This window comes from Colossoma macropomum, unplaced genomic scaffold, assembly GCF_904425465.1.
Source record: "Colossoma macropomum unplaced genomic scaffold, Colossoma_macropomum, whole genome shotgun sequence".
NCBI lineage: Eukaryota > Metazoa > Chordata > Actinopteri > Characiformes > Serrasalmidae > Colossoma > Colossoma macropomum.
In genome coordinates, this window is record NW_023494807.1 from 27,345,650 (window position 1) to 27,371,978 (window position 26,329).

A 26,329-nucleotide genomic window follows, 5' to 3' on the forward strand; every position below is an offset into this window, starting at 1 on the left:
CCCCAAAATGGGCTTTTTCCAAGTATTTGTGGGTAACATGTAACCTGGCTGCTGTTCTTGAGGCTTACTAGCGACTGCAATATGCCTTGCAGTATATCAAAAGCACAGTAGTGAAATGATGTCATGTGATTAATGATTAGTCTGTATAATTTTGCTTTTGTTGTCTGACATGAATCCAGAATCACATCTGGAACTGTGATTGGTCAGGATGCTCACATCACACAGCAAAAAAAAATTAGATTGCATAATGTGGCTTTCTCTAGTATCAATATTGCAAATGCAAATATTGAAATAAGATTTAACAAAAGATATATTGTGCAGCCTCACCCTGACCATTGTTAGCTCTGTCGTGCTTCAACTATTAATGTGACTGGACACAGCTGGCCAAGAAACAAGTGAGCAGGCAACTGTCCAATTGAGTTTTGTTCTCTAAATTGGGAGAACTAGGTAAAAGGGTTGCCAATACTGCAAGACACACTTGATATGAATATACACAACCTCAAATTAGAGCTGACAGTTGCCACTTTGACTTATTGTCATTGTTTCAATTCATATCCAGTGTTCTGTTCTTACTTAATATAATCTTCTCAAACATACGGCACACACTACTTCAGGCTAGCAATGTCGTTTGTAATCTTACCAAAGTATAAGATGTGAACTCAAAGGGGTATACCAGTGTTTTTCAATCTAATCTCTCTCTGCTACATCTGCCACAAACAGTCACTTAACATGGACAGCAATTTTTATGCAAAACAGAAAAGATCAGAAAACCCACTAACTCAAAATTTATTTATAATGCAAACCAATTGGCAGATGCTGAAGCAAGTGCCCCACTGACTGTATATATATTTTAGAAGTGTAAACATTTCCCAATATTGACAGAATCTAATGCTGGTTCTCAAATTTGAAATTTTACAAAATTTTTATTTGATTATTTTGGTATGATTCAGAATTCTTACTAAAAATTGGCTTAACTATTTACACAGTAGTAGAAAATGTACTGGAATAAAAAGGTGTTTTGATTTTTAAAAAAATCCAAAAATTGTATTATTGGCCAAAAATTGAACATTGGATTGAAATTGGATTGAACTAGAATCACAGTGTAAAAAGTGGCTCCCAAGATGTACTTTAAAAGTTACTTCATTTGGTAACAGGTAAATTATCTAGTTTTATTCAACCTAAATAAATCATGAATGAATGATTCTTTCAATCAAAGTAGTTTTTTTTAGGTAGATCTGATGAGCCACTTTTTACAGTGCAATTATAATCAGTTATTAGTGATTTTAAAATCAATGTATTTAAATAACTACGTTCAAATTTCATTTTTCCACCCTTGTAGCTACATTTACAAATTAGTCATAGGACAACAAGAGAAAATAGCACATCTACATTGTAAAAAGTGGCTCCTCAGATCCACCTAAAAACGACTTCATGTGGTAAGCAATTGAACTAGTTTTATTCAACTTAAAAACTACATTGATTGAAAGAATCGTTCATTCAAAGTATTTATTTAGGTTGAATAAAACTAGTTAATTTACTTGTTACCACATGAAGTCATTTTTTAGGTAGATTTGATGAGCCACTTTTTATGTGTACTACCACCAATCAGTGATTGACTGATATTACATCACATAACAGAAGCAATACTCTTTAAACTCACTCTGGATCTAAACTTACTTTGATTTAAACATTCTGAGCTTTGAGTCTAGATTTACTGCCATCTATATGCAGCTCCATTCTAGCTACAGTCCCAGTGGTTCAGGAAGTGAACACTGCAATTATAAAACCCAATTAACAGGCAGATTCGGTAAGTCATAAACAAGTTAGTAAATGCGGCATGGGTTTTTCATCTCTGTGCATACAGGTCTGAGCACGCATTTCACTTCTAACTTCCATAAAGCATTCTCTAATGTCTTATTTTTGCCTTGCATCTATTTTTAAGACCAAATCCCAGGATTGAAAAACATCACAGGATGATGAGAAGGGTCGTCAATCTGTGTGACTCTAGCATAACAACATAATAACAATGAATACCACACATAGATGTTGCACAACAAAAAGTAGAACTCAGCAAAAGCCCGACTAATGAAAGCCAATAACAGAACTCATTTGGGTGTAGCTGGATTTTAGTGATGTAGATGTTAATATAAAAGTAATTCACCATTGTATGTGTTAATGCAACACAATGTGCGTTAATGCAACAGTATGTTAAGGCAATGCAATGCATGTTAACACAATGTAAAGTGAGTTCATGCAACACTATATATGTTAGTGCAACACAGTGCATGTCAATGCAACACTGTAGTAACAACACTTTATGCATTGATGCTACACAATGCAATGCATGGTAATACATGTTATACAACATGTATTAATGCAACCCTGTGTTAACAACACTAACACATGTGTTAAGGCACCACAATGAGCATTAATGCAGCACTATTTGTGTTAATGCAATGCTCTATGTATTAATGCAACACCAAATCATCGTTAAAGCTGTTAGCACTCAGTCAACACTACAGGTGATAATGCAACACCAAATCTGTTCACACAACATTGCAATAGATAAATTAACATGGTAGGTGTTATGCAACATTGCAAGAGTTAATCAAACACTAAAGCCACACTATAAACGTTAATACAACACCAGCACAATGGACCTTAATTCAGCATTGTAGCTGTTAATGCAGTGCAATACATGTCCATGCAATATTGAAGGAGATATTGCAACATTACATGTTAATGCAAGAGTTTCTGCATCACTAATGCAGCACTAGGTGCAGATTAACCATTATGACTATGACTATCATTGCGACACTAATGTAATACTACTGGTGTCAATACAATACTGCAACATTATACATGTGCAACACATAATTTTAGGTCTCAATACAACACTACTGCCATGCAGCCTTAATTCTATACTATCCATTTTATTGCAGCATTGCAAGATTTAATGCCATATTACAAGTGCAACACCTTCAACATTATAGATCTTAGGACAACAGTATCACTATTAATGCAGCACTAACTTAATGCTATTAGTTTCAATGCAACATTGCAAGAGTTAATGCAACACTAATGCAACACTAAGTAAACACTGTAAGCGTTAGTTGACATTTCACAAGTTAATGCAGTATTATATGCATTAATTCAACACTGGATGAGTAAATAATGCAGCAGTCCAGGTGTTCAGAGAGCACTAACTGAACATCATAAGTGACAACTCATTGTAGGTAATGCAGCACCAGTGTCAATGCAACACTGCAAGACTTAATGCAACAATTTAGGTGTCCATTCAAGACTAAATCAACACTACATGTGTTAATGTACCGCTGCATGGGTTATGCATCACTAGTTCAACATTATAGGTGTTCTTGCAATACTGTGCTAATGCATCACTATTGCAACACTAGGTGCAGATTAACCATTATGACTATGACTATTATTGCATTGACACTACTGGTGTCAATGCAACACTGCAGCACTATACATGTGCAACACATAATTTTAGGTCTCAATACAACACTACTGCCATGCAGACTTACTTCGATACTATCTTTTTTAATGCAACATTGCAAGATTTAATGCAATATTGCAGGTGTTAGTGCAACACCTTCAACATTATAAGTCTTAGGACAACATTATTGCTTTTAATGCAGCATTAATTCAACACTCAGTTTCAATGCAACATTGCAAGAGTTAATGCAGCACTAATGCAACACTAAGTAAACACTAGGCATTAGTTTACATTTCACAAGTTAATGCAACAGTATGTGTTAATTAACAATGTAAACAATGCAGCAATACAGGTGTTAAGGTAGCACCAAATAAACATCATAAGTGACAACTCATTGTAGGTAATGCAGCACCAGTGTCAATGCAACACTGCAAGACTTAATGCAACAATTTAGGTGTCCATTCAAGTCTAAATCAACACTACACGTGTTAATGCACCGCTGCGTGGGTTATGCATCACTAGTTCAACATTATAGGTGTTCTTGCAATACTGCATGCGCTAATGCATCACTGTGAATGCAACGCTGAGTTAACGCGACACCAATTAAGCGCTCCAGCCATTAACGCAGTCGCCGCGCGCTCTCCGCGCTCACTCACCCAGCAGCGAGTTGGCGAAGCCGTACCACACGCAGCCCTCCTCTCCGATCAGCCAGCGTCCGCGCGCGCTGGCAGCGAAGCTGAACGGCGTGGCGAGCGCGCACACCAGCAGGTCGCTGACGGAGATGTTGAGCAGCAGCAGGTTGATGGGCGAGCGCAGCGCCTTGTAGCGGCCGAACAGCACGAGCACCAGCAGGTTATTGAGGATGCCGAGCGCGCCGATCAGACCGAGGCACGCGGCCACCAGCGCGTGGCCGGTGGGGCTGAGCGCGCGCGGGGTGCTCGAGTCCGAGCGCGCCTCCGCGGAGGACACGATCATGGAGGGGGAGAGAGCGAGAGAGAGAGTGAGAGAGAGAGAGGGGGAGAGAGAGAGGGGGGCTAGTGGGAGCACTCACATCTGGAGGGGTTCATTAGTGCTGACTGAGGGGGAAAAGTGCAGCACGAGGGAGAGAGAAAAGGCAGCATTGCTTACAGTGTGGCTTTCTGAATGCACCACCAACAAAAAAGAGCAGCTGCTGTTGAGGAAGTGCAATCCATCCAGAGAAAGCGGTGATGTTTCTAGGCTCGTTTTAAGCGCAGCAGCAACAAAGAAGCAGGGGGTGTTTGGAGACTGGAGTGCAATCCATTCATCCTTTCATCCATTCATTATTTTTAGTCTCGTTTTAAATGCAACAAGAAAAGAGAAGGGAAGACGATGCAGGATTGTTTACAGCCCGACTTCAACTGAACAGAGTCCAGAGAGAAAGCAGTGCAGATTAAACTCGTTTCAAATGCAAACGACAAAAAGGCAACGAAGAAAATGCACCAAGGTGATTGAGAAAGGAGAAAAGTAGCACTGTTTGCAGTCTCGCTTAAAAATGCAGCACCATAACGCACAGCTGCACAGAGGTGACGGTTTGAACCATTGCAATCCAATGAGACGCGCCCGAAAACCAAAGAAACTGAATAAATAAAAAACAACAGGCTTCCTGCACTGCGTGCTTGGACCCCTAATACAAGACAAGCCAAAAAGTGCAGATGCGCCTCTAGCCTCGTTTTGAATGCAGCAAAAAGGCAGAGACGCACCGGTGTGGCTGTTCCTGAAAGCACAATCCGAGAGAAAAAGTTCTTGCTTTAAAAAGACGCACCGTTAGTGGTGAACGTGCGATCCACTCAGAGAAAAAGGCAGCGCTCTTTATAGCCTCGTGTTAAATGCAACAGGCAATAAAAGAGCAAAGTAAAAGCTCAAGAAAGTGTAAATCCGTCCATCCATCCCTCCCTCCAGCGGCAGCAGCGGTGTGGAGCTGAACTGAACTCTTAAAAGTGCAGAAAAGCCCCCAAAGGCGTCAGAAGCAGCGAGGCTTCAGCAAGTTTGTTTTAGTGCTTGACTGGGTTTGGAGTGAAGTGAGAATAAAGTTTGGAGTGGATTTGCTCCACCGTGTGGCGACTGGGATACATACGTCATACATAATATGTATGTAAGTACCTATATGTAATATATATATATATATACACATATGTAATACTGATGTCCCACATGTATTATGTATATGTAATAACAATATGCCCTATATGTATTGTTTATATGTAAGTACTTATTTGTAATGCTGATCTGTCCAACATGTATTATGCATATCACTGTTGTCAGAACAAAACCTTGTATCTTCCAAATGGTAACTTTACAGGAGAAGGAAAAAACCTACTTTAATTTTATTGTAAGTCAGTGGACCCAGACTTTTTCATTTTGGTCATTTTGGGCCATTTCTTTTGGTCCAATGTAAAGGGCAAATGACATTTTCAAATTATGTAAAAAAAAATGGCAAAAATGGAGATATAAGGTTTTGTTCCGACAGCAGCAATATGTAAGTATCTGTGTGTAATAACAATATTTACCACATGTACCATATATATATTTAATTTTATTGACTTACAAAAAAATTAAAGTAGTTTTTTTCCTTCTCCTGTAAAGTTACCATATATATATATGTATACATACATACATCATCTAAACCGCTTATCCTACTGGGTCGCGGTGGGGTACTGGAGCCTATCCCGGCTGTCATTGGGCAGAAGGCAGGATACACCCTGGACAGGTCGCCAGTCCATCGCAGGGCAGACAGACACATTCACACCTAGGGGCAATTTAGCGTGTCCAGTTAGCTTAACTGCATGTTTTTGGACAGTGGGAGGAAACCGGAGTACCCGGAGGAAACCCACACAGACACGGGGAGAACATGCAAACTCCACACAGAAACGACCCTGGCCGCCCGGCCGGGAATCGAACCCAGGCCATTCGTGCTGTGAGGCAACAGCACTACCCACTGTGCCACCTTGCTGCCCTATGTATGTGTGTGTGTGTGTGTGTGTGTGTGTGTGTGTGTGTGTGTGTGTGTGTACCAATATGTAATAACAGTATGTCATATGATGTCTGATGTTGTTCCTCCTCAGCTGACCTCAATTTTAGTGGATCTGAAAGGACAAACACCAGATATGTACTTTTAATTCTAATTAAGTCATTACTTCATTAAATTAACTATTTTTTACTGCCGTATTGATTTAGCCAGGGCTGCCCAAAATTATATATAATACCTACCTACTTTCTTATGTCTTTTTGGCACTGGGCCTACTACAAACATTACACATTGCCCCCCAAGAAAGCATTTGGGGACCCCTGATTAGGCTATCAAATTAGTCCTACAGTAATCAGTTAATGAGCATTAGTGTCACTGTCCATGGTCCTGAATTCTCACCATATCTTTGGAGCAACGCCATACAGGAACCACTTTTGGTTCCTTGATGACCCTTCGAGTAGATGGAGTAGATTTAAAAGAACCATTATAAATGATATGTTTGAGTTAAAGAACCTCTACATAAGGTTCTATACCAATTAAAATGTTTATCTAGAACTAAACTTCCAGCCAAGAACTATCTAGAAGCCTTTATTTTTGAGATGCAGGTCATAAACGCTGGTCTTAAATGCAGGTCACAGAGGCCCAAAGCCTTGGACAGATCAGTGTTCCCCTCTGAACACATTGGATTCAACTCACAGAGGCTTTACTAATGAGCTGAATCTGGTGTGTTAAATGAGGTGGAGAGTAAACTCTGCAGTGCTGACCCTTCTGGGCTGCACTGTAAAACAATTTAGTTTCATTCCTTTTCAAGCCCATCATCATTAATCTATAAAATAACTTTGGATGAGCTCGTACTTTTCTGAGTAGATTCAAATAATAATACTTTTACTTCTACTTTAAAGTTTAGCCTCTCACATTCAGTTCCAAACTGTCTTTTTTCAGGTTTAGTTTTATTCTATTGTGTCGGTTCAGCTCCTACACTGCTTTACTGCTGCTCACATCTCACACTTTTCAGATCAAAAGAACCAGAAAAGAGAAGAATAGAGCCGTATGAACTTCAGTTCCTATGCTGATAGATTCTGTATGTTCTAAGAAGTTTGGTCCCACTTTGTATTAAGTGTTTCTAATGACTGTGTAGTTACACATTAACAACAATGTAACTGGTGTCTACTGGTGATGTATTCACTGATACAGATGGATTACAGCAGTTTAAACCTAAAAGCATATCTGTAGTATGGATACATGTAGTTGTTATGTAGGTGTGATGTAATTACAAAATATATATGTGTGTGTGTGTGTGTGTGTAAATATATATATATTGCTGCTGTCCGAAAAAAATCATATCCATTTTTGCCAATGTATTTTTCTGTCAGTTTCTGACATAATTTGAAGGTAACTATTGCCCTTTACATTGTGTGTAAATTTCATGATGAATGGACCAAAAAAAAATGGCCCAAAATGGCTTGGTAAAAAGTCTGGTTCCATTGACTTACATTGAAAAGTATGTTTTTTCCTTCTCCTGTAAAGTTAGCATTTTGGAGATACAAGGTTTTGTTCCTGACAGCAGCGCTGATATATATAAATATGCATAAAGGTATTTTAAAAAATATTTGCTGTTGATGTGTTGATCACAGAATAGTCAGAAACAGTCAGGACTTTGGTTGCCAATTTGTAACAACACAAGCAAATTACTATAGTGGCTAAATGATCGGAAAGCTGCCATTTCCTGTGCAGATGTAGTGTAAGTACTTTTATAATACAGGTATTTATACAACCATTATGATTATTAAGGTCTGGTAAAACAGCAGTTCATATAAGTGTAATTAGCCTATTTCAAATGTGTGATTATATAAGTGAAAATATGCTGTTACAACTATCAACTATGGAGACAAGGTTTTGTTCCGACAGCAGCGATATATACTACATACACTATATACACATATATATATATATATCGCTGCTATACACACACACACACACACACACACATATATAGCTCAGATTGCTTTTTAAATGAAGCACACAATACAAGACAGACAACAATCAGAACAAAGGTTATATGTAGGTCTTAAAGGCATAGTAATAAAGCAAGCATATTTAATTTCAAGCTTGAAGGAGCTGCTGGAAAATTCTCATATTTTTGGTATATAAAACCAAAAGTATCATATATGAAAACACACAAAATGCAGGCTATGGGCCTTTTAATAGAGTGCAGTACTGAATTAATATTAACCCCCATTGTTTTAATGGGAAACAAAGAAAAGGCATCCATCTCATTTTGTGTGAACCCCTCCCTGCAGATTCGACATTCTGAACCTTTTGTTTCTATTTTTATTGCCATTAAATCTCCCTATAAAGTGCTAATGGATAGTTATAAGGCATTGATTAAGATTTATGAATAAGCCTGCAATAACTCGTATCATTCCCACAGGATCATTACCTTCAGAATCACTGTGAGCTGTGATGAATTAGATGATCTAATTGGATCATTAACGCGTCCTGTCTTAATTAACTTCACTGGGATACCACAATGGCCATCCATTTATTCAGTCTCTGGAATCTGCTGTTGCCTGTTACACCGGTGTTTGCAATTGGACGAGCTATTTTGGGGTGGACAGTGGGAGAGTTAGGCTTATGTGCCTTGGCCTAGTTCTGAAGTAGGCTAACCAAATCTCAGAGCATGCAGGACTCTCTATCAAAAGTGCACAGCTCTCTCACCCAAAAAACGTCTCCAAAATCTCTGTGCCTCCACTCAGAATATCATTTGATTATTGAAGTATTTATTTATTTGGACTATTTGTACCCAAGGCAAGGCAAGTTTATTAATATGCGTTCTTTCAAACACAGCAGTCATTCAAAGTACTTTACAAATGAGAAAATGCAAGATAATTTAAAGTAAAGTTTTAAAAGATGTGGCAAAATAGAGATTGAAAACACATTTAACAGGGAAAAATTATTAATCATAAATTGAAAGTAATAAGCTAAATGTACAAAATTATAATCTATAGGATTTTTTTTATTGGGAGGTGTTTGTCCCAAACCCTAACCCTTAAATTTACACTTGTGAAAATAATAATATTTTTTTTTCAATATTGCTTTTTCTTTCTTATTTTAAAGTGAAGTTGAAAGGCTTATAAGATTCATGAGTTTAATTTTTGGAAAAAATGCTGTCCCACGTTTTCATGTCACTACTGAAACATTAAGAAAAGTTTTGGCGTATGGGCGGAGCCTTATTTTAGCCACACCCCTGCATTTTAGAGCAGGCATAGAGGCTGCATCCCTGTCCCTACATGGCCACATGGTGAGCAGTTAGATCTCATTGTTTTGAAGTAAATGTGTCCCAAAGTCTGAATTGTCACTACCGAAACACAAATTCTGTGCAATTAAATAAACTTTTTTAAGTTTTAATAAAATATTATGATTTTATATGTGTTCAAAGCTGTGTTTGCTGGTCATGTACTTGCTGGTGTTTCTGAGTTCTGCAAAAATGAGCTGAAATTGTCGCTACCGAAACAGTCACTACTGAAACAGTCACTACTGAAAACAGGTGCAGTTCCAAAAGCATTATGATTAATTTGTTAGAGACAAATGGATAATTCATTCATTTGTTCTGGTAAAATAAACAGCAAAAAAAGCAAAAGGATTTTAGTCCAAAATACACCAATCAGGCATTGTTAGCCCCCTTTTACCCTGTTCTTCAGTGGACAGGACCCCCATGGACCCTCAGAAAGCAGGTACTATTTGGGTGGTGGATCATTCTCAGCACTGCAGTAACACTGATGTGGTGGTGGTGTGTTAGTGTGTGTTGTGCTGGTCTGAGTGGATCAGACACAGCAGTGCTGCTGGAGTTTTTAAACACCTCAGTGTCGCTGCTGGACTGAGAATAGTCCACCAACCAAAAATATCCAGCCAACAGCGTCCTGTGACCACTGATGAAGGACTAGAGGATGACCAACACAAACTGTGCAGCAGCAGATGAGCTATCGTCTCTGACTTTACATCTACAAGGTGGACTGACAAGGTAGGAGTGTCTAATAGAGTGGACAGTGAGTGGACACAGTGTTTAAAAACTCCAGCAGCACTGCTGTGTCTGATCCACTCAGACCAGCACAACGTCAGTGTTACTGCAGTGCTGAGAATGATCCACCACCCAAATAGTACCTGCTCTGTGAGGGTCCATGGGGGTCCTGACCACTGAAGAACAGGGTAAAAGGGGGTTAACAAAGTATGCAGAGAAACTGTAGAACTACAAAGTGCACCTATATAGTAAGTGGAGCTGATAAAATGGACAATGAGTGTAGAAACAAGGAGGTGGTCATAATGTTATGCCTGATCGGTGTATGTTTTCAGCTGGGACTCTGACCAGTTCAGGAGAATGAGCCATAACCTCTAAAACCAGGAAAAACAGGGCTTATGCTTAGTCATGGACTGCCCAGCATACATTCGGACTCCACTGATCAAAATTGCTGCGTAATTAAATGGTTAAGATGTAAACAGAGTCATTCAGAGTGGTTTGGTGTGAAATGCTTTGTTCTAGAGAAACTTGTTGAGTCAGAATTATTCTTAGTGGTGGTGACAGGAACCAGACATCTGAGGAGTTTAATGCCTTTAATAGCTCCCTCACAGAAAGTTACTACCTTACAGGTTATCAGTACACTCCCTGATGTCTGAAACATTGTTTATAGTAGTTTTATGATAAGGTGTTTGGTCTAAAATGTAATTTAATCAGTTTATTTGAATCCATTCATCATGGAAGGATACAAGAAGGGCATCCTAAGGCAAAATAGTCCCCAAAGGAAACTTATTTTTTCATATTTGCCACTATTTTACTATCACATGTAAAACTCAGAAGGCACATGAGGTTCACTGGTGGTGGATAGTAAATAAAATGGCTGTATTTGTGTTGTAGACATTGTGACCCCTATTTCCTATCAGCACCACTGTAAAGAAATCACAGTCAGTAAGTTTCTCTACAATAAACCATTTCACATCAAACCACTCTGAATGACTCTGTTTATCTCAACCACTGAATTACGCAGAAATAAAAAAAAATCTATGGAATTCCCCTTTCATCCTTCCTGTCTGGGAAATAGTGTATATGTAAATTTTGCCTCCTTTTGACAGGAAAGATTTTATCAAGTTGATAAGTTTGTGTTTTACGGCTATTTGTTTTGTTCTATTGTCAGAGAAAACACAAAAAACCTCCACTCAGTAGCTCAAAGCTCTTCTTCAGCTTATCAATATTGAAAGCCAGTTTGTTTTTCACCACACGATTCAGTCTGGGTTGTTCGTCTCGTGTGTTTTCGCTGCATCCATCCAGACCGGATTTACAGCCATTCATAAATTTTTACGGCGAGCTTGGGAAAGGAACAAAGGGGGAATTGAAAAAGGGCCTCACAAATCTTGTGTCAAGGCATGTTTAACCCAGACTGCAACACACTGGCTGTGATTCGTAACACAGACGGTGTCTGAATGAAATGGAGAAGAAGTGAGTTATTGGGGGGGGGGTTGCAAAGGCATCTCAGCCCACCACACACAGTGCATTTCAATCAGTGTAACAAGAACTGTTGGGTACGTTATTCTTCCAAAAGTTTGTAGACACCTTTTTATCCAGTGTTTCTTCTGAAATTAAGGGTGTTAATAGGTGATTTGTTCTCCTTTGCTGCAGTAATAGCCTCTATTATTCTCTGGGAAGGCTTTACTATATGTTGGAACATTGCTGTGAGGATTTGATTGCATTCAGCCACAAGAGCATTAGTGAGGTCAGGTACTGATACTGGATGATCAGTTCTGGACCACTCCAACTCATCCCAAAGGTACTGGATGGAGCTCCATCACTCCAGACAATGCAGTTCCACTGCTCCACAGCTTGGCATTCAGAGACCTTAGGCTTATGTGTAGCTGTTAGAATGCATCCATTCTACTGGTCAATGCTTTTGGTTGTAGTATGAGCGCTGCAGTGCTGAGAATGATCCACCACCCAAACAATACCTGCAGTCTGTGAGGGTCCTGACTACCAATGAAGGGGATAAAGTGGGGTTGTGGTAATAAAGTATTCATAGAAACAGACAGACTACAGTCTAGAACTACAAAGTGGACCTATATGGTAAATGGACCTGATAAAATGGACACTGAGTGTAGATACAAGGTAGCTGTACTCAATACACTGGCCAGCAAATGTCAATTCAAAAGCACAAGTTAACAATAAGCAGAAAGTTGGCTTAAGTACCTTGATAAATGGTCCATAAAGGTTGCCCACATGTCAACCACATAGACTTCAGCCATAAACCAACAGGCTTGAGTGCATAATTTAGTTTACCTGCTCATCTACCATTTTCATTTGGACAGCTGTTTCTGCCTGACATCCAAATGAAGAAAAACCTCACTGCTTTTCTACGCTTCCAGGAATTCTGAGAAATGTTCTTTGTGCTGAGTGCCTTATCATAAAGAGCCTCTCTGGAATGTATGAATACATTTTCCTATGCGTGTGTGCTTGAGGTCTGCGCGGGCATGAAATCGAAGCCTGAACCCAACTACTGTACTGGGGAGTTTTAAAAGATGACCCAAGCAGGCCTGATTAATATGGCTAAATTTGAAACCCACTCACACACTAACAGATGGATCATGCCTTGTTTTGTTACTAAGTACTTGAGTTGATCGACAGAAACCAAATTAAAAACAACTGTACACATTTAGATTTTCCTGTACACTGTTAGAAATAAAGGTTGTGGAGGTACATTTTTAGTTTAGTTTTAGTCCAGTTGTGCACCTTAAATAAGTTTTTCCAGGTGAAAAGTACATATTTGTACCTTTTCATAACCTAATATTTTAAAACAGAACAATAAAATAAAAAGCCTGGAGGCGAGACGGGGTGTGTGGAGTCAGTACAACTTAGAAAATATCATTTCAATGGATTATGGTACAGTTATGTTCCCTGACTAAACGTACTGAGATGCACCCTTGAGGGTACCACCTCAGTGACAAGTGGGGAACTGCCCCAGTGACAGTTTAATACCTTTATTTCCGAGACTGTAGCCAACACTGACAAAAGCTGACAATATACTTCAAACAATGGAAACACTTAATAAAGTCAAACTACTGCCAGTACGGTGTCATAAATATACTTTAAAAACAATGTACTTCTCAGCACCACTAGAAGTGGACCAATAGTCATGTAGTGGACCCATCACGGTCAAGGGGAGGTCTCAGAATAAACAAAGCAGTGATTAGGATCTGTTCAGAAAAGGCCTAATGATTTCTGTGAAATAAAAAAAATACATATCTGTAATTTTAGTCATTTTCATGTAGTATAATCATCATGGTTGTTGTATTTAAAGTATGTTAGTAATATTCGTGTTTCATTGTTAAGTTTTGGCTGGAAACAAAAGGGTTAAATTCTTGAAATGCTGAATGGACAATTGTCCAATCAAGATTTTTTTGTAGTGATACAGCTAAGTGAGCTCTCTCATTGGTTAGGACTTCAGGAAATGAGCTGAATGCCTAACGTGATATTGACCACCCGTATAATTAGGGACTGACAGTGAAGTCAATGTTTTGATTTCCAGTGGGTGGAACCAATTTAACGAGGAAAAAATGTCACTCTTGGCCTTCTGGACTGTGAATACGACCATAGTCTAACCAGGTTTCAGTCAGTTGAAGTGAAAACAGGAGCAGCTCTATATCAGGAGTCTTTACTGAAAGAGTCACTGTAAAACTGATACAAGCTAAATATATATGTTAATGTTAGTTACAAGCTTCAGACAAAAAAAAATCTTTAAGATTTAATCTAGAACAGCCCAAAAACGTTAATGTGAATCACCATTATCTTAGCACTAATATACTAGAAATTAGTATTATTGCAGAGGTGTTTTTTCCTCATTTTACCCAGTTTTAACATGTATAACCCACAGTGAAGGCCTAGCATTAACAGCCATGGTTCACCACTGTGAATTTTCTCCTTTGGTAAGATTTCTTTTTATTTGATCTATGTTGAACACTGAAACTGGCTATGTCATACTAGAATATACAAGACAGAGTTCATATTTATTTATTATCTACATGTTCACATAGACTTTGAAATATATTCAAAGAGCAATATATGAAATATAGTCATATGAAAATGGAAGCTAACTGGTGAGGCATGTTGTTAGGAAGTGAGATCCTTCTGTGAATCATGGATCTACAATTGTGTCAGTATCTATATAAAAGGCCTCCACTCATTGCAGGCCCCCCTGCCTCATGGGCCCTCAGTGTTAACTTTCAGAACTTTTCAAAAGCTTTACTTTTCCACTCACTTACTCAGCTTTGCCATTTCCCACTCACTTACTCAGTCACTTACTGGAAAAAAAATTGAGCCTGATTCAAGCCTGATGTTGTACGTGAGAAATTGGCCCGAACCCTTTGGGTCAAACCTCATATTTCCAAAACTTTACAGGAGAAAGAAAAACATTCTCAACTTGTAATGGACATTAAGATAATCATATTTTTTTCCAGTGGATCATATCGCTGCTGTCGGAACAAAACCTTGCAGTTCCATTTGTCAGTTTTTGACATAATTTGAAAATGCCTGTTGTCCTTTACCTTTTGTGCAAATGTTATGATGAACAGACCAAAAGAAACGTCCCAAAATGACTCTGAAAAAAGTCAGATTCCATTGACTCACATTAAAAGTAAAGTAAGTTTTTTCCTTCTCTTATAAAGTTACTATTTTGGACATACAAGGTTTTGTTCCGACAGCAGCGATACCTTTTGTTCTGTATATTTCGTGCATCTTCTGTATCTGTATCTATGTCTGTCTTTTGTAACGATGTTCTGTAACATCATAAAAATTTAAACACAATGTAAAACATAACTGGAGTTTTCAAATCATGCCAAAAGGCAAAACACAACAAAAATGAAGATGCAAAGTGATGATATTCTAAGTCTACACAGTTACTGTCAAAGTCAAAACTGTGTTGATGAAATGCTTTTTATTCATATGAAAATGATCTAAATAAACACAATTCAGGTCATATTTATGGAGCCTATTCAAAACAACAGATGTTCAACAAAGTGCTGTAAAATCCAATAAAACAAATCAACCCTAAAAGAGAAAGTAATGAGACAATAAATGAATCAAGCAAATTCAACACATCACATTTTCCAGCATGTGTGGCTGTATAAAGCTGGCCAGTTGAGGGGACATGGCTGTGGCTATTTATCTCTGATACAGGTCCCCTCGCTGTGCACCACATAAAGGTAGAAGCAGCTCTACTGCAGAATAATAAAGACCATGCAGGACTGACAGCTAATACCCAGCATAAGCCTCAGTGCCTCGCATCTAATGATAGAGAGCCGTTCGCAGCAAAATACCAGAGGGAGTTGCAGCTGGGTAGCAGTAATACAAGATGAGGAACTTGCACTACATTAATGAGGCTTCTGGAGACTCTATCAGACTCAGCTAATACAGCAGTAGATTCGGCTAGTGTGGAGCTTTATAGACTCTGGTGGTCCATTCTGAGAGTTATAAGGGAGAGAGTCATTTGACTGATTACAGAACTTTCTATGACTTCTCAAAGAGCCATTTCAAAACTTCTACTACCATTTTTTAGCACTTCAGTAGTAGCAAAAGTTTAAGATCAAGAAGGATGAGTAAAAGGGTCACTTCAAGTTTTAACTTTGGTGGAACATGGAGTCCTAAAAGAGCAAAATGATGGTAGAAAGTAATAATTTGTTGAATTAATTTTCTAAATTTGGCAACAAGATGTCAAGACCATACTGAGGACATGAATATGGCTACTACCAGAAACCCACAATGCACTGTAGTAACTCAAGTTTAAACTCAACTTTTTTCAAGTTAAAACTCAACTTTTGGAGGTAACCCGTTCTCTCAAACATTGGCGTAGGAACTGGGTGGAATGTTCCACCCAGTATTGGAAACAGTTTCATTTCTCCCGCCCAAAAATTATACAGTGGGAGAGAAAAAAATGTATTTTGAAAGCATGATACCGAGGGTAGCACGTCTTACCAACAAACCAGACAACCTTCCCACATTACGTTGTGCGCTGGGCCTTCTTTTAGCTTTTGCCTAAAAAAATCATGCTATTCTGGAAGATCTTCCAATTTCAGCTTCATTAGCCTCAGCTTTCGCCTAGTTGGAGTGTCCGGGTTAGCTTTCACCAGCTTTGAACTTGTCAGTATTGAGATCACAGCAAATAGCAAAGACGGCTAATTTTAGCTATGAAAATGGCTGTGAATAAGTTCTTATTATGGTAAGGAGGGTTTGGGCTGGCAAACGTTAACATTAACTACGCTACGTTATCAAAAACACTCTGAAACTCAGTTTTTTAAGTTGTCTAAAGTTATACAAAGTTGAATACACTCAAATTTTAATAATTAAAGAATAATTCTACATCATACGAACTATACTGCTGCAGAAACTTGAGCTTTTACCTTCAAGCAACTACATTATTTAGTGATATCGTTGAGGTGAAAGCTGGGAGCCGACTCACATTGAGGAGATGTTGTGGTTCCGCCCCTTCATTATTCCCAACACCTGCTTTTGTGTTAGTGAGTTCTTGGCTGTGTTTCCAGGTGTGCCTGGCTAGTTATTCTGATTTTTGACTCTGATCTGCCTTATTTGTTGATGGTTTTGCCCACAGATTTTCTCATCTGCTCGTCTCGTGAGTCTCAAAAGTCATTCAGTCAAAGTATTTATCAGCAACTAACTTTTCTTCAGCACATTTTACATTTTATGTTTTATTTGTTTTCAATACATTCAACTCAACAAATAAATGGAAATTGTCTCTGTGGAGGATGTGTTGACCTATTTTCACTTTGAAAATCAACCAAACATGGAATTTGGCCAGAGTGGCTACACTTCTGCATACGTCTGGATTCTACTAAATTTACTGAGCCTATTAATTCACCTCATTCAACCTTTTTGTATGGCGACTTAAAGAAGGTACTTATTCACTTTACTGCTGGTGGTGTATCCAGGGAATGCTGGCGTAGCGGGTTGAAAGAACGAATGGGCAGAGGAACAGACAGATGAGGTAGCTGAATTACTCTTGAGGTTAGCTTTCACGCATCATTAGCCTTCGTAAAGTTCCTCTGACTCAAACAGAGAGAGACCATAGGAAACACTTTGTTAAAGCTGTATGGGCGGGACAAGCCACATCAGCCTTGTGATTGGTGAGGACATTGCTTATGTAAGTGTTACCCAAGATTAAGACCACCCAATTTACAGCTAAAGAGGGAATTTGGGCAAAATATATCTGCTATTTGTCAGACATTGGACAGTTATTCACAGGACATACTGTGTACTGAGATAATTCTGGAATATGGCTGAGTGTCTGATATCTACCATCTGCAGTAGAGTGCCTGAGTGCAGTCAAAGTCCATATAGGAAAGACTGTTCTCGACAGCCATCTTTGCAACGCTGCAGGGCAGTTTAATTTCCAGCCAAACAGGGCCAGACTTCTATCTCTTAAATGGGAAGAGACCAAAATACTCTAAAATGAAATCACCAGTAAAACCCGACAAATACTTTATAAATAGTTTGTAGCATCTGGCTCTGTTTTTCCGGCTAATATGCTTATGTGATCTCCAAAACAAGGGCGGGGGGGCTTTCCCTGCTAGCGCCACAACATCATTGACACTTCTCCGCTCATGGTGTCACCAAGTCAAAGTTTATTTATATGGCACTTTCTACAACAGGTACAAAAGCAGCTTTACAGAAGAATCTGGGTCCAAGCCCCCTGATGAGCATTACCAGTGGTGACAGTGGCGAGGAAAAACTTCCTAACAGTAAAAGGAAGAAACCTTGAGAGGAACCAAGACTCAGAAGGGGAACCCATCCTCCTCTGGTCGACACCAGATAGCAAATAATAACACAAGCGCAATATGAGCAGAGAATGAAGTTTTACCATCAGTATAAGATACAGAGAAGGAGAAAAGCAACGGCTATGATTAAATAGTTCCAGTCTGTGCATGCAGCAGTATCATCACGAGGGTCGGTAGCCATGTTTACACGCACCCTAAAGATCCGTTAATGATCCGACTACTAGCTCAATCGGAATAGAAGACGTCCATGTAAACACCTCAGTCGGAATAGACTAGTCTGATTGAGGCCATTCAGAATACAATTTCTATCCGATTGATCGAAGCGGGTAATCCTGTAAATAATCTGTTAAATAGAAAAATAATAACCATGTAAACACCTCTATCTGATTACATTCCCAAGTACGTTCTGATCATGTTCGTCACGTCATAGCGAAAGTTTATGATGTTCAACATGGTGGAGCAGAAACTGGTCTGCAGAGGGGACGATGTTTCTGCTTTGAGCTTTAAAAGATGGTGGTGGGACGGACGTCACAGAACGACAGAACGTCACAAACAGTCTGACATAATTTTAAATTAATTAAAAACACAAGCACTGCTCACTGCTGCTCGTCTCACTCTGACTGGACTCTCGTGATGCTCGTTGTCATGGTGACGTCTACACTAAGTGGTGCACAACACATGAGTGTCATTTTGGATCTGATTACTTGTAGTGAGCATGTAAATGGAGATGTTCCCTCAGATTGTTGAGTAGAGTGAGCATAAACACCTCAGTCTGAATCTATAATCGGAATGTATTCAGTCAGATTGGCCAAAATCTTTGCATGTAAACACAGCCAGTGGCATGTAGGAGGTTTGCACAGTGTTGTATAACAGGAAGCTCCATGGTGGTCAAACCAGTCCAGCAGGCCGATTCGTTATTTTTACTGATGGGCGGGACTTTTTGTGCAAACAGTTGCCATGTCGAGTGTTATGAGCTTTCTAATTCATATTTCAACCAGTGAACAGCCACCTCATCACTAACGTCTCTGGTGTTGTGTTGCAGACTGGCCATCATCTAAAGTGCCAACATGAAGGCTTTAAGCATGAGTAGGCTAGAAAACAGTGCACTGTTTCAGAGATACTGTGTGATAGATCAGTTATCTGTTACAAAATATATGTCATCAATTTAGCAAAAATTACACAAAGCCATGTTTTCATGTGCTACTGCAGCATCGTCCTGTCATTGTCCCAAAGATCATTTGCACTCATATGCTTGTGTGGCCTATGATAGCACATGCCTACTTTGTAGCTCAAACCTTAAAGGTGTTCTTATGTCCAGTGTAAGTCAACCTCTAGCCCTTCAGTTTTTGACCACAGAGCCTCTCTTGCCTGGATATTTATGAGTACCACTCTCCACCTTTGGTCCACCTCCCAAATGATACACAGTGGTCCTGTGGTCAGAAACCATCCAATGATAAATGAGGGTGGCTGAAATCCAAGGTACACTCTGATGGGTTCCTCAAGGGTTCATTAGTAATAGAAATGGTTCTATTTACAAGGTTAAAAATTCAAAAATTCAAGAAGATTCATCTGATTTCAAAGCGCCATATTTTTACAACTGAGAGATGCCTAGGAACCAATCACATACCAATTGAAAGAGGGGGTCATAGAGTTTCTGACTGTCACCAAAAGATGGTTCCCTTCAGTCACCGAGGATATGAGACCCCTGAGTAGAAAGCATCTTGTGTTCTCCACTTCAATAAGAGTGAATCCGTCGTAACTGTGCAGCGTGATTTTCATTGGCAGTGAACCTCCAACAGCTCAGAGCATTCGTCGTTGGTTTCACAACACTGGATGATCTCCGAAATCGCACTGAAAGAGCTGTGAGTGCAGCAACACCCGACATGCTCAATCGAGTATGGGATGAATTTGACTGTGGCGTTGATGTTGTCTTTACATCTGGAGGAGGTTCATATTGAGCACTAGTAAAATTACATAATAAACTTTATGCTCATTTAAACCATTTACAGTTTATTGCATTGTTCTGTAATGATTTACAAGTGAAATAAATCATTTTGAAATCAGGTGAATCTTTTTGAATCACCCTGTAGTTCTGTATGGAGCCATTTCTTGCTTAAATGGTCCTTGCATGGTGAAATGGTTCCTCAGATGGATGGTGAATGTATTGTATATGGTTCTAAGTAGAACCTTTTTGAAAATGGTTCATATGCACCAAAAAGGTTCTGCTACTGTTACAAGCTTGACATAATAACAATGGAAGAACCCGTTTTGGTGGTATGTAGAACCACTTCACCATACAAAGAACCATTTAAGCACAAAATGGTTCTCATGGTTCTAAATAGAACCATTTTCTTTACTAAAGAACCCTTTAAGAACCACATTTTTAAGAGTGTAGGTGTTTCTATGTAATAACTGAGATAGCTATATAACATCAAGAATAATGTTAATATATGCACAATGAAGTTCTAATACGATTTTAAAAATATCTACGGTGGAATTATGATAAAAGTAATATCCAGAATGAAGTTCTAATGACATTAATATCCCAAATGCCTCATATTCCAAAAGCAGTGATCAAGGCAGACTTTACAAACACATTATTAATAGAAAACAGCAAGTGCATTGGGTATTATTCAAGAAATACATGTTCTTTAAATACTTGAAATGTTGAATGAAACCTGTAAAATATGTTTTGGTATCTAGCTTATAATATTTAAAATAACATTATAATGGAAGTTCAAACTGTATATAGAATAAAACTTATTTCAGAAGTGATTCCAAACTTTTGAAAGGTAGTGTACCGTTCCTGACCGGCTTCATAAAAACGCTCTCCATCATTTTTATTTACAGTTTGCTGTTAGCGCTTGCTGCCTCATTGCCATATTTCTGTCGCTCACTGCTATATCATCTGGGATAACCTCAAACCCCTCCACCATTTCAATTTTACTGCAGCTCCAGTTATTTCAGAACACCTCCACTTCTCAGAGTTATTTATTTCTGGGTACCTCCTCCAAACCCCTCTCTCTCCATCTGCACTATCTCTCTGTGTGTGGAGATAGTCTGAAGGATGAGGGAGTTAAATTAGTTCAGCTGAGTTTGCAATGGCCTTCTACAGCAACCTAAGGCCCTTCACTTTGAATTGCTCTGTGGTTTCAATCTGGCATCCCAAACATCGCTACGCAGCTGCAAACAAACCATATCAGCTCCTGAGTTTGAGGATGTCTCCTGCAGACTCATCAGCGCAAACTCCAAGGCCCTGATATTAACCTCCATCTCGACTGAGCTGACCACAAGTGGACAGCAAAATGCCCAGCTGTTTACACCCAGCATTCCCATGACTGATGGGGAAACTTGAATTGTTGTTTGTTTTGTTTTATTGCTGAATGACAGAATGACCACTCCTTACTCTTTTCTTTGATAACTCTGCTCTTTTACTGAGAGAGAGTTACATAATGACCATATGTCATTAAGTTTTGTGATTGGAAAAAGGGTACTGCACAGGCTTAGCATCAGGGGGGCAATGCCCCACCAACCAATCATCATGCCCCACTAAACTCAGCACTTTGTTCCTGCAGGCAGCAAAAACAATCCAAGGGAAACTAAACTTTGTGTGCAGTGCTACTGCCTGTAAAAGGCTACACCAGTTGACATTGGAGAGAAATTTACTCTGTATTAAACACATTTATTGTGGGACAATAAATTAGCGGATTTTCTAAATAGGTAAACTTTCTGAAATGTTTCTTTCCTGTTGATTCTCTCCTGAATGTGTGGCTCCTTTGGACAGAGCTACCACACGTTTCTTATCCTTTATTTTCCTTAACTGTTTTTTCTTCTGTTTGTTTTGTTTTTGGATGTTTTCATGATTTAGGCCCAATCCCATTTCTTATTTTCACCCCTACGCCTTGTTTTCGAGTGTCACCTTGCCCATTGAAACTGAGCTACAAGATGTAGTAGTTGAAATTTTCCCTACAAAATGGGACCCTCAAATAAACAAGTACATTACTTCATTAACAGACTACTGGTGGTGCTCTGTAGGCAACCCTGACAGTCTCTCTTGTTCAGCCATCTTGCCGGTATTTCTTTTTTTCTCATATCACTCCGAGGAGCCTCTGAAAAACCTCTGCTTGGAGGGCCATGAAGCCCTAACACTTCGCCCTACCCCTCTATCTCAACAAAAATTGGAACATTCTACCCCTAGACATGAACATCGCAAAACGGAGGGGTAAGGGCTAAGTGGTAGGGGTGAGGGGTGAAATGGGACTGGGCCTGGGTTTTGGCGCCAGGCCTGGTGCTGTGCATATTTACTACATCAGTCTCCTGCAGCATCTGTTCTGAGAAAAAAAATTTTCTGCTTGTTTGGATAAATGTATGGGCTGTTACAAAAGTTTAGATTCAAATGGCTTGCTAAGCCATCTTCTAAATAAATGAGACAGGAGGTGTTTCTGCGGTGATTAAGGGGTGTTCAGAAGACACCTTTTCAAGCTCTCTCAAGAATGCTACTTTTCATTGCCGTCTTTTTAGCAACACGCCCCACAGATGAAAAGCTCTCTTCTAGTCTTCTAGTTTTAAATTGCACATTAAAGTTGAAAAACCATCAGTTTTCCACTGAGCACCATGAAAAAACATTATTCATAACGCAATTGACCACTCAATAGCAAGGATGCCTTCTATCTTTAGACTAATTGAAAAGCTAGCTTTTGCTGTTTTCAGACACTCAGAGCTATACAGTACACAAAGACTAACACAAATTAAACTTAAAAAAAAGTTTTCCTAATGTTTACTTACTTGTCAATCAAATGCACTAACTTTAAGCACAAGATAGGTGCGCTTCTTGTTTTAAAAGGCCTCCTAATGTGGTCCTTTATTGTTGTCAGGTTGCATCAGAAGCTTTTGAGCTTCAGTACAAATGCTATGTTGTCATCTGCATCCCTGACAACCACGAGAGGTGATCGGATCACAATGCATCTCCAAAACATGTCCATTTATGTCGATGCCCATTTATGATCAGATCACCCAGGACAGACACACACCAGCCACCTTATAGGGAACACCTGTACACCTGCTCAATTACACAATTATCCATTCAGCTAATCATGCAGCAGCAGCACAATGCAGAAAAGTCAAGTATGGGTCAGTTAGTGTTCACATCAAACATAATAGGTAATAATTATTATCTAAGTCACTCTAGGCATGGTTGCTGGGATTAGATGGGGTGAACTGAGTAGTTCAGAAACAGCAATCTCTAGAATGGTGCAAAAAACAAAAAACCTCCAGTGAGCCCCAGTTCTGTGGGCAGAGCCACTTCATCAATAAGAGAGGTCAGCGGAAAATGGCTAGACTTGTTTAAGCCAAAAAGACTGCTTTATCTACTCCATTAACTGTTCTTCACAACATTCATCAGAAAAGCATCTCTGAATGCACAAAACATCAAACCTTGAGGCTGATGGGCTACAACAGCAGAGGACCACATAGGTTTCCTCTCCTGTCAGCCAAGAACAGGAGGCTACAGTGAATACCATCTCACTCAAACTGGACAGTCAAAGATTGGAAAGACGTGGCCTTGTCTGACGGATCTTGATTTCGGGTTAGAATTTGGCATAAACTGCACGAACCCACTGACCCAACCTTCCTTGTGTCAGGCTGTTCTAAGAGCAGGTCAGAGCTCTAAGAGCATAATTTCCGCTCAGAAATTGCTCCCTTTGTTCAGAACAGTAGAAAAAGCCACATAAGAGGCAGCCTGAATAGAGGGAAACGTCAATTCTAGCCCTACTCTTTCTCCAAATGGTTACTGAACACAAGCCCACTCTAACCCCAAGCCCAGAACAAAATAACACAATAAGCACTAACAACAATAAAAGACATCAAATGACATAAACAGTCTGTTTACCGAGGGGGAGGGACCTCTCTTTCTGAACAGAGCATATAGCAGCTGCCATAATATATATTTATAATACAGTATATATATTGTTTGTTTATATTATATATATTGTGTGATTTACTACATTACACTACTACAGCAGCAGTACATTCTTCAGTACCCTAATCTTTCAATCCAATATATGCTTCAACACCTTGTCAAAACACATGTAACAACACAATTAACCTCCAATGTACGCTATAAATGTTTATTTAACCCTGACAACTTTACCATGTATGTTTTATGTTTTGAACAAAAAGACAAGAGGATGCAGTCCCAAACAACCCTGCTCTACTGATGAGTCTCTTTTAGTAATCATATATACACTATATGGACAAAGTATTGGGACACCCTTCCTAATTAAGTACTAATTAAGCACTGTAAGTGCTATTATTGTGAACTGACTGACCCTCACAGAGCCCTGACCTCAACCTCATCTAACACCTTAACCCTAGAACTGAGAATGTGAGCCAGGACCTCTCGTCCAACATCAGTGTCTGACCTCACAAATGCTCGTCTGGGTGAATGGGCAAAAACTCCCACAGACACTCTCCAAAGTCTTGTAGAAAGCTTCCCAGAAGAGTGGAAGATATTATAGCTGCAAAGGGGGACCAACTCTATATTAATGCCTATGGATTTAGAATGGAATGTCCCAATACTTTTGTCCATATGTGTATATATATATATATATATATATATATATATATACACACACACGTTTGTGAGAGAACGTCAAGAACCGTAATTGAAGCACCCCCCATTACTCATTGTCAGCAGACTTGCCTCTGAGGTGACATGAACAATGTATCATTAAAGCCTCAATAACCACAGGCGTGCTCGTCAAAGCCTGTCAAAGCTGAGCAGGCAGAAACATATGACATGTCAATGCACTGTGAGGTCTATCTCAGGGGCCACGGTCCCCATTTGGCAAACATGAAGGCTGGGGCGCTATGCAAAGGAAAGCAATTACATGGAGGATGTTGGTATGAAAAGGCGAGAGCACCTGGGCTTCTGTAATTTATGCTAAATGTGACGGACGTCTTCTGTATTTGATGAAAAAGAAAGAAAATGTAGAGAGGTAAAGACATACACAAACCTCACTGCCCACACACACAGGATGTGGGGTCCTATTTGTGTCCCATTTGTATTATAAGCGGAAAATGGCCACATAAGAACAATGGGCCTCATTCGCTAACTGATCTTACGAAGATATTTCTTTTTAAAACCCACGCAGTTTTCATTAAGATTCTGACGTTCACCAGTGCTTTCGTATTTGAGATTTGTTCTTAGGTAAGAACAAAATCTACACACACTCAAGAGCACAAAGGTGAGAACAGTTCTGCGGTTTAAGAACACGTCATGAATCTGACGTAGACTTTTTCTTAGTACCTTTCTGAAGAACACATTTAAGAAAAACGTAGGAAGATATTGGTGAATGAGGCCCAATGACCATTTACTATAAAGCTTTTTATGTACAGGATGGTGATGTATAAACCTGGACACAGATAGCAGAACAGCAAAACAGTTCTAGTTCTAGCGCAAGAACATACTTGGGGTTAAAAAAAAAGTGTTGGATCATTGCATGAATTTGCCAATTAAGTATAATCTATATATCTAATAATTTCTATTTTTTTTTCATTTTTCAAACATTGTACTAGTAATTTAAGTACAATAAAAATATTATATATTTGAAATAAAATTTATTAATTATTCCACTTATTTAATATATTGATGTAACATACAATGACAAAAGATACATTACAGTAAATCATTAGGGGTAAATATACAATATTATGTAAATTATTTATTTAACAATAACAACAAAACAATGGCATTCAACATTCAGTTTAACATTTTAGTGCACGTGATTACTGCATATGACAAAATCAGTCAACCAGCCAACCAACATGGCTAAAATTGTTGCCTATTTCTAGCTAATGATCACTACAGCTAGCACGTAATGCCAATGCTAGCTAACCAGTGAAACTCCAGTAAATAACTTGGTGTCTTCATAATGAAAATCCAACTTTTTAGCATATTTCTTGGGCAATACGCTAAAAAAAGAAGCTTTTGCAAAAAAGCACATTACAAAGTGAGGACCACCTTCTGGTCCTTACATAGTAGGTCAGTTTTTCTCTTTATG

At 39.0% G+C, this 26,329-nt stretch overlaps 1 protein-coding gene across 1 annotated transcript in view; it reads right to left on the reverse strand.

Annotated features, from left to right (window-relative positions):
- tmtopsa (teleost multiple tissue opsin a) overlaps positions 1–4,435 on the reverse strand; it is a 96,003-nt gene extending 91,568 nt beyond the window's left edge. Inside the window, exon 1 of the mRNA XM_036556292.1 lies at positions 4,117–4,435. Within this exon, the coding sequence (XP_036412185.1) occupies positions 4,117–4,435 (319 nt within the window). The remainder of the gene's footprint in view (positions 1–4,116) is intronic.
- Between the last annotated feature and the right edge of the window lie 21,894 nt (positions 4,436–26,329).